At 38.6% G+C, this 14035-nt stretch overlaps 1 protein-coding gene across 2 annotated transcripts in view; it reads left to right on the top strand.

Annotated features, from left to right (window-relative positions):
• TMEM181 (transmembrane protein 181) overlaps positions 1-14035 on the top strand; it is a 42024-nt gene that overhangs the window by 21761 nt on the left and 6228 nt on the right. For both annotated transcript variants that reach the window (XM_089530116.1, XM_089530117.1), the window contains 9 exons: positions 393-492; positions 2179-2309; positions 2871-2962; positions 3614-3671; positions 5328-5430; positions 6845-6896; positions 8354-8436; positions 9125-9214; positions 10805-10871. In XM_089530116.1, the coding sequence (XP_089386242.1) occupies positions 393-492; positions 2179-2309; positions 2871-2962; positions 3614-3671; positions 5328-5430; positions 6845-6896; positions 8354-8436; positions 9125-9214; positions 10805-10871 (776 nt within the window). The remainder of the gene's footprint in view (positions 1-392; positions 493-2178; positions 2310-2870; positions 2963-3613; positions 3672-5327; positions 5431-6844; positions 6897-8353; positions 8437-9124; positions 9215-10804; positions 10872-14035) is intronic.

Here is a 14035-nt window from a genome sequence, read left to right as displayed (position 1 = left end):
ACATGCCCTCCCAAACACACAGCTTGGAAAATTACTTTTAATATTACAGCTCCCAGAATCCCAGAGTCAGCATGGCCATAACTGTAGTCCAAACAAAGTACGTTTTCTAAGCTCTTTGACCCACAAACATGTTTTGGAGTAGTTTCTGTTGTATGACTTTATTTGGCACTGTTTTGTTCACAAGGCAGTATGTGGCTCCGTGGAAGAGCAGGAATTTGTATGCTACATCTTGTCTTCATCTTACAATCATTTGTTCTGTTCTCTGGAGTACAAGAAATCCTTTCTAACCTTGCTTTTTGATATAGCCCCTGCTGTACTCCACCTCCTTTTTTTTCCTGGAGAGAAACAGGCACTGCATAGCCATTGACAGTTTCTCTTGTGTTCTTTTGCAGTGCCTCTTTGCACACTCGCTGCGGAAGTTCTCCATGCGTGATTGGGGAATTGAGCAGAAGTGGATGTCCATCCTTCTCCCTCTGCTGCTGCTTTATAATGGTATTTATATTAAAGTACATTGTGCTATGATAGGTTTCTAGGGCTATACTTGATAAAACCCTTTTTAATTTGTTGATGGGATGGGTAAAAGAGAACATCAATACATACATACCTATTTTAATAATGGTTGTCTATACTGTGAAGCAGAATTGGATTTGCTGTGAGAATTGACAGGATCCTAGTGGAGGGAAAGGGAACTTGTGGTCTTTCAGATGTTTTCAACACCAGCTCTTATTGCCTAAGCAATAATTATGCCCCCCTATGAAATTTTCTTTCAGCCTCCAAATTTCTAGCATTGCTATAATTTAAAGCTTCATTTGAGCAGTTAGAATGATAGTTTAAATATCCAACAAAAAGGTACAGGTAAAGTTATCAAGAAATTGCATTCACAGCAAAGATTTCTCGGTGTAAACTATTTTCAGTGTCTCACTCTCCGAAATGCTAAAAATTTGGGACTGAAGGAAGCTTCCATAGGGAGAGAATTCTTATTGGGGGCAATGCCATCATTTTGCTCCCCTCCTGCAGCTATACCCCTGATATCATAAACCAAGATTCTGAAAAGCAGAAACAAACAAAAACAGTCTCTGACCTAAAACCATGTGCTATCACATGATTCGTTAGAAAGGACAGTGATTCTTGATAAGGTAAAAGGCAGTAGGAAAAAAGGGAGACTGTCTTACAGCTGGATAGACTCAATCAAGAAAGCCACGGCCCTGAATCTGCAACACCTGAGCAGGGCTGTTGATGATAACTTAGAAATCTCTCATTCATAGTGTAGTCCTTGGTCAAAGCCGACATGACTTCAGTAAACAGTCCCACTGGTATAACACAATCATTGTATCAAGCTAAAATCTTCTTCAAAATAAATATTTTGTTTGCTGCTTCAGCCTGTCTGAGAGTGAGCCTCTTTGGGAAGAGAGTTCCCAGGGTGTGCCACTGAGAAGTCTCTGCCAAATTCCAGTCTTGTCATAGGCTTGATGGTGTGGCTTCAGGCTGCAAGATGGTGCGTAATCTCACTACTAGGGAGAAGAAGAATATTCTAGTGGTGCATCACAGAAGAGCCTTACAAATAATCAGGAACATTCAGATGTAAGTTGCCCTCCTATGCTCTGTCTGTGTGTCTCTTAGCCCAGTTACTCTTTCCTTATCTCAGGTGCCTTGTCACCCAGTAGGTCACCAGTTTCCTTTGGTCTTATAGGCATCAAGGTGGTGTATTTGCCCTGGTTTTTGGTGCAGTGCGCTTTCCCCTCATTTCTCATCATTCATTAGGGTGCCCTGAAAATTGGTAGAGTATTTGACCGGACGGGGAAGGCCGGAATCCCTATGACAAGTGGGAAACTTGGTTTCGTTTGTTGTTGTTACATCTTCCCAGTTTTTTGGGCTCTGTAGTTCTGAATACAAATCAGATTTCTCAATAAAGCTGACAGATGCCAAACCCTTAATCAGATTGTTACTAGGCTTGCATTAACTTTGGTTCTAACTCCAAATTTAGTAGTAGGGCTTCTGAGCACGCTACATATTACTGAATGGGAATACCTGGTAGAATGTACTGGGCATGGTACATAGAAAAGCCTGTCACCCATTGCATTAATTGTTCCTTGATACTGAACTTCAAAAAGAATTCCAACTTCATCTTGAGTTACCTTTTAAGTGACTTGCAACTGTCTTGTTTCCGTTCTTTTGCAGATCCCTTTTTTCCCCTTTCATTCCTAATCAGTAGTTGGTTTCCTGGAATGCTGGATGACTTCTTCCAGTCATTGTTTCTGTGTGCTTTGCTGCTCTTCTGGCTCTGTGTCTACCATGGGATCAGAGTGCAGGTGAGGAGCGGAAAATATTTCATCACCACCTAAATTCTGTCCTCTCTCTTTTCTCTCTCTCTCTCTCTCTTTTTCCTTCTTTATTCTTTACCTCTTAAGAATAACAGAATGATCAAATAAACAAATACACATGTGATTACTTGGTGGCACCTTCATCAGAGAAGACAGAATTGCTTCCCTCAAAATATGGGGGGGAATGCATTCTTGTTGACCTGTATTTGTGGGTTGCATTCAGATATTAGGGATACTTCTTGGCCCTTCTAGGGGAGCAGACTGGGCTACTGACTCACCATACTCTATGAGGTGGGTTTTTTAAAATCAGTAATAAACACAATGTGGAATAATTTGGAAACCTTTGTGTATATTTGCATGTATTTTGGAAGAATTTCCACAAGTTTGAGAACTATTCTCTTAGTAGTGAGAGGGTGTTTTTTAAAGGAAAGGATGACACAAGCTAGTAAGATAAATTAAGTGCATTTCACTTATATTTGGTACATTTTCACATTATAGTACATTAACTGAAGTCCATAAAACAAATGCAATATTTGTTTTTTTTATTAGGGAGAAAGGAAGTGCGTAACATTCTATTTTCCTAAACTCCTCATTGTTGGTCTTCTGTGGTTGGCTTCTGTTACATTAGGAATATGGCAGACGTAAGTAATTTCCCTGTTTTCCTCTGTTTGACAATCAACCTTAACAAGGAGGACAATAACTTAATGCAGGAATGGGGGGGCATGTAGTCGCTCCTTGTTATTGGATTGCAACTCACCATTCTTCACCACTAGCCATCCTAGCTAGAACTGATGGGAGTTGCACCTCTGTTTTTGTGGCAGGCTTTGCTGTCTTTTTCTTTTATTTCTCTGTAATGTGTAGTCTCTGCTGTTAGGGAAAGTGATGGGTTCATGCATGAGTTGTTGATTAATTCAAAATAGTTCTTCCTTAGCTATATTGCCTGCCCTATTAACATACGGCCAGGATGTTCCTGCAATTTATAGCAACTTACTATTGTCATTGTGCCTTTGCTTTCAGTGTTTCTAATCAAGAACGCTTTGTATAATTATTAGAAAACATTGTAAAGTTCCATAGCTTTTAGAGGCCTGAATCCTGTTATTAGTTCCAGCTAGAATCAGCACACTGAATCCGTGTAATTTACATGAGTGTTGACAAACCAAGTTACCACTGATTCAGTGGATCTGTTCTGATGAAAATGTTTGTTAAAATGCTTATATCTATACATTTATCACAAGCTTCGACACTGCATGGAAATCTGTGTATTCATGACTGTGGTGGATTGTTGTTTTTAGAGTCAATGAGCTTCATGATCCAACTTACCAGTATGGGATTGACACAAGTAACTTTCAAGTAAGTGAGTATGAAGCAATAGTTGGGGTTACATGAGAAATAATAAATACAAAAAAATTGAAGCTGTTTTCATCTGCCTTTTTGTTCTTTCAATGACCTTGGTGCAAAACAGTTTGCTTGAAATGCAAAGTAGTAAATATAGACTTCAATTTATTCTTAAATGTATTGTATTTATATTTAATTTTCAAGAAAGGACTGACTCCTGGAGTTATATCTGCTTAATATGATCCTTGCATTCATAATTAGAAACCTAATTTGATTACAACATTTGAGATGGTTCTGAGTACAGTGCAAATTAAAACTTCTTAACAGTACAGTACAACAACATGCCAGATAGGGGATAATAATAGTATTAAGAGAAAATGAAAGAGTAGGAGAAAAACATAGCTGGCTAAGTAGAATGAGAATTCAAAGATATAGCCGTGTTACTCTGTAAAATCAGTATGTAAAGAAATCTTGTAGCAACTTTGAGACTAACTGAAAGAAAGACGTTGGTGGTATGAGCTTTACTAGATTTAAGTCTATTTCCTCAGATGCATTTTGGAATGCATCTGAGGAAGTAGACTTAAGTATATGAAAGCTCATGTCACCAACTTCTTTCTTTCAGTTAGTCCCAAAGGTGTTACAAGATCTCTTTCTGTAGAATGAAGTATTTGAATATTGAAAGATTAAAAGAAAATTTTAAATTTATTTGCATTCAAAAGGGATCTCAGTTACATATAATAATGTTCTCGTCTAATAAAAGCAGGAAAATAAAAACACAAAAAAGAAGAAAATAACCACATTAGTTCTAAGTTTCTGTAAAATCTGACCAAATGTGCACATATAAGTCCAGCTGGATTACATGCCTGGACAGCCTCTGTGCCATACTGTTGATTAAATTTTTAACAGCAAGTGGTTTGTACATCCAAAGAAGAGTACAGTATATATACTCGTGATCAAGTTGATCTCATGTATAAGTTGAGGGAAGGTTTTAGGGCCAAAATCATGGATTTTGATATGACCTGTGGATAAGTCAAGGGTAAAATTTAGGGGAGGAGAAGATTTTAACATTGAACATTGGATTGAGAGGGGAAGGAAGTGGAGGGAAAGGGGGTGTTTGGTGGGCAGAGAAATCTGGAGGAGGATAGGGAGAGATGGTTTTAACATTGAATTGAGAAGGGAATCCCTCTTTCACACACACACACACACACAACGGGGGTGCTTTTTTAGGACCTTTCTAAGTAGTATTACTGTTTTGACCCATATATAAGTTAACCCTAAATTTAGGGTCAATTTTTGGGCATACATTTTTCTATTTATAGTCGAGTATATACAGTAATAAATCTTGGATGTTCCTAGAGTTATTTTCATGTAGCTGTTACAATTAACTGCCCCAAAAGGTGAACTATTGTTTAAGATCTTAAAGGTCTTAAGTAATTGGATGCTGGAAATGATGGAATTTGTACTCTGCATATCTGGAGAGTACAAGGCTGCAGAAAGCTGACATTGCATTTTCTTCTTCCTAGATGTGTTGTACATGATTTCTGCAAGCAGATAACACAACTTTTAGAAATGGTGCCCTCTGTATAGTATAAAGGACTCAGGAGGAAATTTAGTGATAGCAGAATAATGTAGTGACATCAGAGTAATGTTAGTAAGATGTTCTTGTTACAGAGAATGAAAATCTTCTTCCTTGTGGTAGCAACAGTGTACATTTTGTACCTTTTGTTCCTGATCATCAGAGCCTGCTCAGAACTTCGTAACCTGCCCTATGTTGGTAAGCTGTGTTTTGTGCCTGTTACTACTTCTGTGGCATTCTTTTTCTGACTGGTTCATCTAAGGATGGAATGAAAATTTGTCAGTTTCCGATTTGGAGTCAAATTTGGAGTTCTCGACCCCTTGAGAAACTTAGGTGGGAAGAAATACAGCGTATTCCCAGCACAACATAAGCTGCAGTTTTTGAGAACTGTGCAAATGTTTGGGAAGCAGCACATCTTTGAAGTAAAAAACTACACTCACAGACTGTTTTTCTTTTTATTATTATTATGTACAGAAAAATGCATAGCTTCTGAAGGAGAAAAAAACCCACCCTCATGTACACTGTATTTCTCTATATGCTTCAGGAGACTAAATAAAATACAAAACTAAACTGCACACTATACTATACAAACAACTTGGTGCAACATTCAACATTGTGGCTGCAGCCTTTGTTGGCTGAAAGTTTTGCAACCAGTTGTTACACAGCAGGAAAAGAAACTTGAGCCAACTGAAGCTGAAGCCGCATGTGGTTTTTCTGTGAAACATTGCTGATTTTGCACAGTCTTGTGCAGCATTTTTGTTGTGCCACAATGATGTTTTTTACAAAGAAAATGGCAGTGTTCCACAACCAAAGTATTGTGTAAAAACTACAATGTTGCACCAAAAAATAACTGCATGGTTTTGTTGTGCAACATTGTTCATTATTTTTATTGTTCTTATGTTTGTTGTTACCCACCTCAATCCAATACAGGGAGAGGCGGGATACACATAATAATAATAATAATTATCATTATTATTATGCACATTTTCATTGTGCATCATTGCTGGGTTTTTACATAGAAAAACATCAATCTTACATAATGAAAATGTTGTGCAAAATCACCTATTGCACAAAAAATAGCCATGTGGTTTTGTTGTGCAATATTTCTGGGTTTTCAATATTTTTGTTGTACAACAACTTTGTAATGCAATATTGCTGGTTTTTACATAAAATACAGCAATGCTGCACAACAAATAAGTTACACAAAATCCAGTTATGTAGCAAGTATGCAGATAATTTTTGTTGTTCAACATTTATGTCTTTTAAAAAAAAAATCTTGTGCAAAGCACACATGCACAGCTGCCCGAAAGCCATGATTTCCATATCAAAAGCTGTACAGTTTTCAAAGAGGGATGTCTAGTTCTCAGGAGGAGATACATAGCTTCCAGAAAACTAGTTTTCTGTTTAAGCTACATAGCTTTTGTAGAAAAGCTATGCAGTTTCCCATGATTGCAGGGAGGGAAGGTTTCAAGTGTCTCAAAGCTATGGGAGAAAAAATGTTTTAATTATTTTTGATATCTGTTGAGATTTGAAGAAATCAAGATTTAGTATCCCTAGTGAAACTTTCAGATAACTCTTTCTCTTCCCCTCCCATTCTCTCCCATTCTTTCAGATCTCAGGTTGAAATTCTTAACTGCACTGACATTTGTTGTGCTTGTCTTTAGGTAAGATGGTGTTTCCTTGGGGAGGAAAAATATCATAAAGCTGGCTGCAAGTGTGAAAGATGATAAATGTGGCCCATAATGTGGTACTAGACCTTTTTTTAGGCCAATCAAAATGTACAAAAATCTTGATGTGCCTTTCCTCAACCAAAGGTCTTTCAGCAGCAGTGGTGTTCTAAAAATGATGCAGGGAAGGAGGTGGGGAGTGACACTGTTAAGTTGATGTAGTCCACAATTTTTTCTTCAAATGGTGTGAGAGGAAAGGTGTGTCAATGGTAAAATAGGCTCCAAAGGCCACAACCCCAGTGGTACTGGGATTATTGGGAACATTATTGGGAAGATAGAGCCATACATTTGGGGTTTAATTTCAAAATAAAAAAGTATTATAGATGTAGAATATGTTGTACCAAATCGTAGGCTGCAATTCACTATAATGCTTCACATTTCTGGCAAAACAAACTAGATTAGGATTGGCATCCTGTTGGTGGCATGCGTGTGTGTAAATTAACCCTAATTATGCATATGTTTACTTTTGATCGCTGTGGAACTTGGTAGTCCCTCCCATCTTCCCTTACATAGTGACAGACCAGCCGTCAGATCTACTATATTATCACCCCCCGTTGGTCATTTGTTTGGAGTAGAGTTAGTGGGATTGCAGGAGCCTCTGACTATATTCCTATAACCATGTACAAAATGATTATCTCAGCTGCTGACACTGCTAGGGGACCACAGCAAGTCTTGTGGATGACATAATCATTTTGTGTCTGGCTAGATATTCTTGTAATACAGCTAGATATTCTTGTGATACTTCTCCCCCCCCCCCTGCCCCCCAACTGCTCTCCTCTTGCTATTCATTGCTTTGGGTGGTGGACTTTTGTGGCTATATGGTAGGTCCAGGGAGTGGGAAAAGGCTTTGTGTAGTTCCTCATGCAGAACTACTATGCTATGCTGATCCATGCAGGATTATAGTGTAACTCTTAAAATAGCAGTTTACCTAATTTTTGCTCCTACATATCAGTCCCTGCTATTGCTAGTGTAAGAGAAATAGAATTGGGCTGGTGAAGGTTAGCAATAGCAATCACTAGTACATTTCTATACTGCTTATCAGTGCATTTAAGCACACTCAGCCTAAGCGGTTTACAATGTGTTTTTGTGTAGGACCTTGGAAAGTTGCTATTGGTCAGAGCTAGGACCTATGGTCTGACCTTACATATACATCAGATCTCTGTGTATGAAAAATAATGTCAAAAATATTTAAAATATTGTTTAAGGTTTATATACTGGAAGCTATTTGAAGGCACAGAACACATATATCACCCAACTAGCAAAAATAAGTCAGGAAAAGAGGAAACAAAATAAAATGTAACAGATAACTTTACTATTTGCTGAAATGTGTTTTTGATTTGAAAAATAATTATGGAGTGAGCCTTTATTTCTCCTCATTCCTTCCCCTCTTACAGCATTACCATACTTTATTTGCGTTTTGGATCACAAGTTCTACAGGACAACTTTGTGACTGAACTCTCAACTCATTATCATAATTATATCCTTTCTGACATCCTGTTTCTGAGGTGCTTCAATCAAACTGTATATGTGGGGACAAGATAAGGGGTTAATATTCTGCATTTTCGTTTATAAATTCCATAGTCAATTCTATCTAGACCTTGTGTTTTCATCTCTGCGTACACAGAATCTCATGCAAAATATCAGTTCAGGTTGTTACAATAGTATGGATCTTGATAAAGTAAGAGAAACTTTAAAGTGGACATGGGATGAAAAATCCCTCCAAGAACTGACATGTCAAAAAGATTTGAAACTAGGAATGTGCTCTGAATATGCTGTGAATTGAAAATTCTCAAGGAGCTGATTGGTTGAGGCGAGACTTTGAGGAAGGAACTTCCAGCGCCTAAGTGCAGTCACTGAAAAGGCCTTCTTCTCCCATCCCAACCAAGGCAATACAGATTTGCAGGAGGAGACATGATGGAAACTCTTGTAGAATATATTTGTAAACAGGTGGACTCATATGTTTGTATAGGTTAGGGAAACTTTGTAAATCAGTTTTCATTTTCAGGGTAGACAATAAGTAAGCTATAATGTTCAAAAGAGAACTACTGTTCTGAATGGGCCCATGCAGTAACTAGAGTCATTTTTTTTCTTAAACTTGGAGAATGTCATTTGATTGGGGGAGGGTCAGAAGTAAAATATGCTGTGATATCCTTGACCCTTATCACCTGCAGAGTTCTTATCATTTTATGGCTTATTGAACTTCTATCTCTACACTTTAGCCTTTGTGTATTCGCCATCAAAAAATGCCCTGTATGGTAAGTTAATCTCAGTTCGTTCTTGCCAGATTCTGTTTGTTGTGAAAATTGGTGCACCATTGTGGGAAATACCACCCCATCAATCTTGATGTACAGTCAAGTACATTTATCAAGAAATCTATGCCCCAAAATGGACCCCAAAATCATGGGTAGACTTAAATACGGGGCAATGTTAATGCTGATTATAAATTTCCTGAAAGAAGTGCCCACCTTCCTCTGTAGCCAGGGATCTTGTAACAGCTCCCCGTTTGCGTCCCTGGCTCGCTCTCCTCTCTCTCTCTCTCTCCATGTGTGTGTATTATCCCCCAGCCTTCCCGCTCAGCCAAACCTAACAAGCAGCTGCTGAGGCCAGGGACAGAGAGAGTGAGTATGCCCAGGCTTGGACCCCGTTTTGCAAGCCATGAGTCTGGAAATCCTGTGTGAAGAGAAGAAAGAGAGAGAGAGAGGTCTGTCCCCCCCTTTGCAAGCCATAAGCCTTGGGAATCCTGGGTAAAGAGAAGGGGGGGGAGGAATCCTAGGTAAAGAGAAGAGAGAGGGAGGAATTTCTACCCCCCCCCTTCTGAAAGCCATAAGCCTTGGGAATCCTGGGTAAAGAGAAGAGGGGGGTTTAACCCCCTTTTGCAAGCCATAAGCCCTGGGAATCCTGGGGTGAAGGGCAGAGAGAGAGGGGGGTAAAGGAAGTAGTGTGTGTGTGTGTGCCGAGGTTTATTTCCCCTTTTCCATGCTGAGACTGTGACCCTTGGGAGAGGTCTAGAGAGGAAGATGTAGGGAGGGACATGGTACTTTGTTTCCCCCCTTCAGATCTTTCGTAACATGCCCCTCTGCTTGACCCTTGACTTATCCACGGGTCATATCAAAATCCATGATTTTCACCCCCAAAACTGCCCTCAACTTATACATGAGTATATTTTTATGCTATTTTATATATGGGATGCAGTGGCTTAGTGGTTAAGATGCCAATTCTGATGATCAGAAGAACAGAAGGTTGGCAGTTCGAGGCCTGAGTGTTTCATGGTTGGGTTTGCTCCTGTCCCAGTTTCTGTCAACCTAGCAGTTCAAAAGGATGCAAATGCCAGTAGATAAATAGAGAGCACTTTGGTGAGAAGGTAACAGTGTTCGGTGCAGTCATGCCACATGACCACCAGAGTAGTCCTCAGACAATGCTGGCTGTTCAGCTTAGTAACCACCCCCTACATTGGGTTACAACTAGACATTCATGTCAAGGCACTATCTTTGCCTTTTACCTATTTTATATAGCAGCCATTAAAATGCCCTCTTTTACATGGAAATCAAGAGCAATATAAAAGTTGGAAGTCAGTTCATAAACATTCTTGAAAGAGTTGACAAAAAGTGTTTTTGTTTTTCATTTCAAGGATTTGTTCATATTTTCCATTGTGTATATCTAATAATAAGCAAGAGAAAGAAAAATGGTTGCAAGGGAGGTTTGGAGGTATTCACAAAATGGAACAACTGTGTGACAAGGAAGAATAGATAATATTGAAAAGCATTTGATATACCTTATGAATTTTCACTCCAGTGAGGAATGCAATATGTTTAAAAATGAACTTCACTCCTTGCAATCTCTTTCAGAGTCTCAGCTGAAAGATAATCCTGCTTTTTCCATGTTGAATGACTCAGATGATGATGTGATTTATGGGTACGTAATAACAGTGTCATTTATGTCACACACACACACACACACACACCCCATTATATCTACAGATTACAAATGATGGGTTTTCATGTTTGACTTTAGAATTTACTTTCTTTTTAAAAGGATCACCCCTCACCAGTAATGGTGCTAAATCAAGGATAGAAACTGTGCTAGTTCCTCAGATGTTGCTGAAGTCCAAATCCCATCATTCTTCACTCATAGTTATGCTGATTGATGCTGGTGAGAGTTGTAGTTCAACATTGGAGGGCTATACAGTTCCCTCCCCTGGCTTAAATTCAATTGGTAGTCTTTGTTTGGAGCGAAGCAGATAGGGTAAAAGGAGCAGCCGAGGTTGCTCCTGTACTGATCCCCACAGGACTACAGCAACCAGATGCCGTGGTCTTGAGGGTGGCTGTTGCTGTGGTCCCAAACAAGCTGCAAAGGAATAGTAAGAAATCACTCCTTTTGCTACTGGGTTTGCGCCTCATTAGGCTCCATGAGATCCGGAGGCGTGTATCATGTGCAGGCCCCGCCGTTGAATCAGCCTGATGGCAGCCCTTTTGGGCTGTTTGAGGTCTTTGAGTATGCCCCTTAAATCAATGGGAACTTGGTATCCTAACACTTAAATATCCTTGGTGTCCTAACACTTAAATATCAGTTCAATTCATTTACTACTCTGGTGGGGCTCAACAATTGGATTAATGCCATGATTGCACAGTGAAAGGAAATCATAAGACAACAAGTCCTTAAAGAGTGGGATGAAATAATCTTGGGCCACCTTTTAAATAGCCACTGTGGCATAAAAGCATTCCACATTTGTGGAAAATAGGTCTAAAAGGATTGCTGCATGATTATTGGGGAAAGAATGCAGCTTTCACTTTAACTAGGTTCAGTTCTTTATTAAGAGAAAGAAAACTGTAAGCAAGGGTGATGTAATTGTTTTTAAAACCTTAAAGGTAGTTTTCCCCATCATAAATGTTCTCCTAGTTAGAAACACCATGGGACTTCTTTGGCTAATTTTTTTAATAGGTGTAAGTCAGCAATTCACGTAAGATTATAAGGAAATGGTAGTGGTGTGGTTGAAATTGAGTCAATTTTGCTTATTACTTATTGTATTTTTATGACACTATGGGAATCAGAAACACGTGGTTCCCCAACCCACATTATTCTCTTAACAACCCTGTAAAGTAGACTGGGCTGAGAGTGAGTGATCCATGGTTTCCCATGTTTCATGGATGAAAATCATTTTGAACCACAGCTTCTCCTATCTTAGTTAGTCTGGCAGGCCTTTCCTGAATAGATGTCTGGCCACCAAAGAGAGAAAGTAATGGATCGATCCCATTTGCTGTTTGCTTCTCTATTGTTGTTTGTTTGTTTTTATCTATTGTTAAAATTACTATTTAACTTTTAACATGTTTTAAAGTGTAAAATGTTTAATTCTATTTTAAGGGAGGGAGGTTTGGGGGGATATGATTTGTATAATTTTTAATGCTGTAAGCCGCTCTGATTGCCTGAGTGCAGATGGGGCGGGATATAAATAAATTGTATCATCATCATCATCATCATCATCATCATCTAGTTCTTTTGCTCTTACAGTTTAAACTACATTGGCTTACAAATTACCTCTTTATTGCCTTCATGTTACAACAATATAAGAAAACCCATGCCAGATCCGACTAAAGGTCTGGTTCATACAATGTTCAACAGCCCAAGATTCCTTTTGTAGTGAGTTAGGAATAGTTCAGATCCTATCAGTGTATATGAGAAATGCAGTTTTTGTTTCAGTTTGCATCATTTTAACTTGTCCAGTGCTGAATCACATTTATCATTTTAATGTCCATTCCTTCAGTCTGAAGAGATTTTTTGGAGCTCTTTGCAGCCTGTTTTTATCTAATCATCCTAAATAATTTGGCGACATTGACAACTTTGGCCACTACACTTCTTTTAATTTAGAAACAAGTTAAAAATCATCACTCCCACAAATCCCTAAGGGATCCCACTACTCATCTCCCTCCCTCCATTGTAAGAAATGACAATTCTTGCTTTCTGTCCTTTATCCGGTTTCTGACCCATTTGAAGACTTTTCCTACCCCAAAATGTGCTCAGGAGTCTTTGATGAAGGACTTTACCAAAAGCCTTTGGAAGTCCAAATAAATAGTGTCTATTAGATTACTTCGGTGCTTGTGTTTAGTTACCTTGTCTAAGACTTCAGTAAGGTTAGTGATAACAAGACTTTACACAAGTTTACCTTTCCCAGAAGATCTTATTCTTTTATATGCTTGACAGTTGTTTTTAATAGCATTCGCTACCACTTTATCCGGAACACACATTAAACGAACTCTTCCCCAGCTCTTCCCAATTCCCTTATTAAAACTTGTTGCAGAGTCTGGATTAAGAACATGTTACATATTTTAATTAGATGATCTGCAATTTTGCATTTATGTTCTTTAATTGGTGCCATTTAGACCTGATGATTTGTCTGTAATTTATCAATAAGGCCTAGAACTTCCTGTCTTGTCCTGTCACAGTTTTCATTAGCTGCTTATCCTCTGTGAAGAGAGCTGAAAAAAATCATTTATCATTTGTATCCACCTTTACTAACCCTCTAATTCAGTTGTCATCAAACTGTTCAAATGCCTTTCTACCTCACTTCCTGCTCCCAATATATTTAAAGATTTTTGTTATTGCTGTTCTTGATCAAGTTAGAGTTGTGGTTTTCAAAATCCCATTTTGCACTCCTAATTGTGAGCTTGTGTATCCTTTATGTCATTTTGTATTCCTTTGTGCTCATCTCATTTAACCAAGATGTCTGGTTTCTGGAAGAAACCTTTTTATCTCTAATAGCTTTCTTTCTTTCTTTCTTTCTTTCTTTAGTCTTATAGCTTCCTTTTACACTGTTGCTAGCCATGCTGGTGACCTTTTGAACAATATATTTTCTTTCCCTGCCTGTTTGCACATTCTAGTTGAGTCTCTTGTTGTGTTCATGACTAGCCCCCAAGAGATGTAACCCTTTGTAGCACTGTGGTATCTGGATACAGCTGCACTCATATCTCTTGCTGTATTTGGGCAGCACTGCTTAGAATTGAGTCCAGAATTGCCTTACTTCTGATCATTTCATGACCCAGTGTATTACGTAACAGCAATTTAGGACATCAAGAAATCTTGCC

This window comes from Sceloporus occidentalis, unplaced genomic scaffold (assembly GCF_023333645.1).
Source record: "Sceloporus occidentalis isolate IW3139 unplaced genomic scaffold, rSceOcc1.0.p SCAF_6, whole genome shotgun sequence".
NCBI classification, from domain to species: domain Eukaryota; kingdom Metazoa; phylum Chordata; class Lepidosauria; order Squamata; family Phrynosomatidae; genus Sceloporus; species Sceloporus occidentalis.
The sequence above is the reverse complement of the archived record's forward strand: the minus strand, read 5'-3'. Positions and strand labels throughout refer to the sequence as shown.